Source organism: Penaeus monodon, chromosome 33 (assembly GCF_015228065.2).
Source record: "Penaeus monodon isolate SGIC_2016 chromosome 33, NSTDA_Pmon_1, whole genome shotgun sequence".
Taxonomy (NCBI): Eukaryota; Metazoa; Arthropoda; class Malacostraca; order Decapoda; family Penaeidae; genus Penaeus; species Penaeus monodon.
This window is the reverse complement of record NC_051418.1, coordinates 14,959,883-14,961,541: the sequence shown is the minus strand read 5'-3', so window position 1 is coordinate 14,961,541 and position 1,659 is coordinate 14,959,883. Positions and strand designations below refer to the sequence as shown.

Genomic DNA, 1,659 nt, shown 5'->3' with positions numbered 1-1,659 from the left:
AACCTATGAAAAAGAGAATGGAAGGCTTTTTTCTTTCTCGGTCTCGTCATTTTTTGATGATATACTTGGTGGGGAAGAAAATGCAAATCAAAAGAATTCATCTTTAGTACAAATATTTATCAAATATTTAAAAAATAAACAAAGAGTATATGCTCCCTAGAACAAAATCATCTTTAGAGCCAAAAAATATTAAGATTAAAATAAAGGAATACATGCTGATCATGGTTGAGAATCATACATTTCTACATTCCCTGAACTAACAAAAGAATAGTGATGAAATATATATAAATCCAATGCCACTAAACCTGGAACAAAAACTATTTAGTTAATGAAAGTTATCATGTTATATACTGTATCCATAAATTTTGCTACAGGGAAAACCTACTTCAGAGGAAGGAGGACCATTTTCTTCAACATATTTATCATATCTACAATTACCTGGATTTTGTATTACTTTCTGTCTCCAGACAAACTTTAACTGGAAATTGCCAGGGTAAATTTATTATTCTGTCCATTAAAGTTTCATAAAATCTTTATAAGAAAATCATGTACTTAATACAAATAATCCTTTTTCAATTTTATTCTTTCTTTATCCTCATTATCTAAGTATATACACTTGTACTAACTAAAATTATCTTAAACATTATCATTAACTCAGCTGCCATCAGTAGTGAAATCTGGTACATACAAAAAAAAACATGTCGTTTATTATAAAAGATAACTTTGCATCACTAACAATTCGTGATATGCACTTCGCATTTTTTTTATTACATTCAAAAAGTATACAAAAAGTCAAACATCTGATGAGGTAAATCAGTAACATGGTAAATGGTATAAATATAACAAAAGTAGACAAAATAAGATTTAAATAATTTCATAGACACAACACTACAAAAATATCAAGGAAATGATTCTTATTTACTTTTCAAAGGCTCATACAAGTGATCCCCAGAATCACTTTCATCTAGAGATATATCCTCATTACTCTCTTCTTCACTTTCTTTATATGTTACCTTTTTTTGCAAGTGAGATCTCCTGGAAGCCCTTCTGCTGCATTTGTCTTTGGTGTCCTTAATATCTGGCTCTGGACTTGTGGAGCGACTGGTTGAAGCACTTGATATCCCTTCTTCCAGTTCATCAAGACTTTTCCTCCTTCCTTTAACATTCACTTTCTGCTGCCTCTTCTTTACATTATCTTTCATGGGTTTTATAACCGAGTCATAAAATGGATGGGTATCTGATGACAAGAAGGTAGAAGAAGACTTTTTCTCTCCCTCATTTTCACTATCATCACTTAGATCAGGATTTGCTTCCACAACTTTTGTGCCCCAGTCCAATATTGCTCGGATTTTTGCTTTTTTCTCTTCCTCATCTGTCTCACTATCACTGTCAGCTTCCAAGCTGATACTCAAAGCTGTTGATTGGTTTTCCTGAGATGCTTGTAACTCTTTTTTCTCTGTAACTGGATCCTTCTTCTTTGCAGGCTTTCTTGGTCGGACTGTTCTTTTCTTACTTTTTTTAGCCATCTCAACAACGTTTGAACACCAATCAATCTTCATGTTCTTCACATGATGTGTGATGAGTGGAGGTCTTGCTGCATCTATATCTTCCTGTTTGATTTTCCTCTTGCCTGCACCTGCACTGGTACTAGCAACCTCA

General features: G+C 33.1%; 1 protein-coding gene across 1 annotated transcript in view; it reads right to left on the bottom strand.

Moving 5' to 3' along the window:
* Window positions 1-87: 87 nt before the first annotated feature.
* Window positions 88-1,659, bottom strand: part of LOC119594266 (DNA repair protein complementing XP-C cells homolog) — a gene marked incomplete in the record, with an annotated part of 63,731 nt that continues 62,159 nt past the window's right edge. The window contains 1 exon segment of the mRNA XM_037943331.1: window positions 88-1,659. Coding sequence (XP_037799259.1) covers window positions 915-1,659 — 745 coding nt within the window.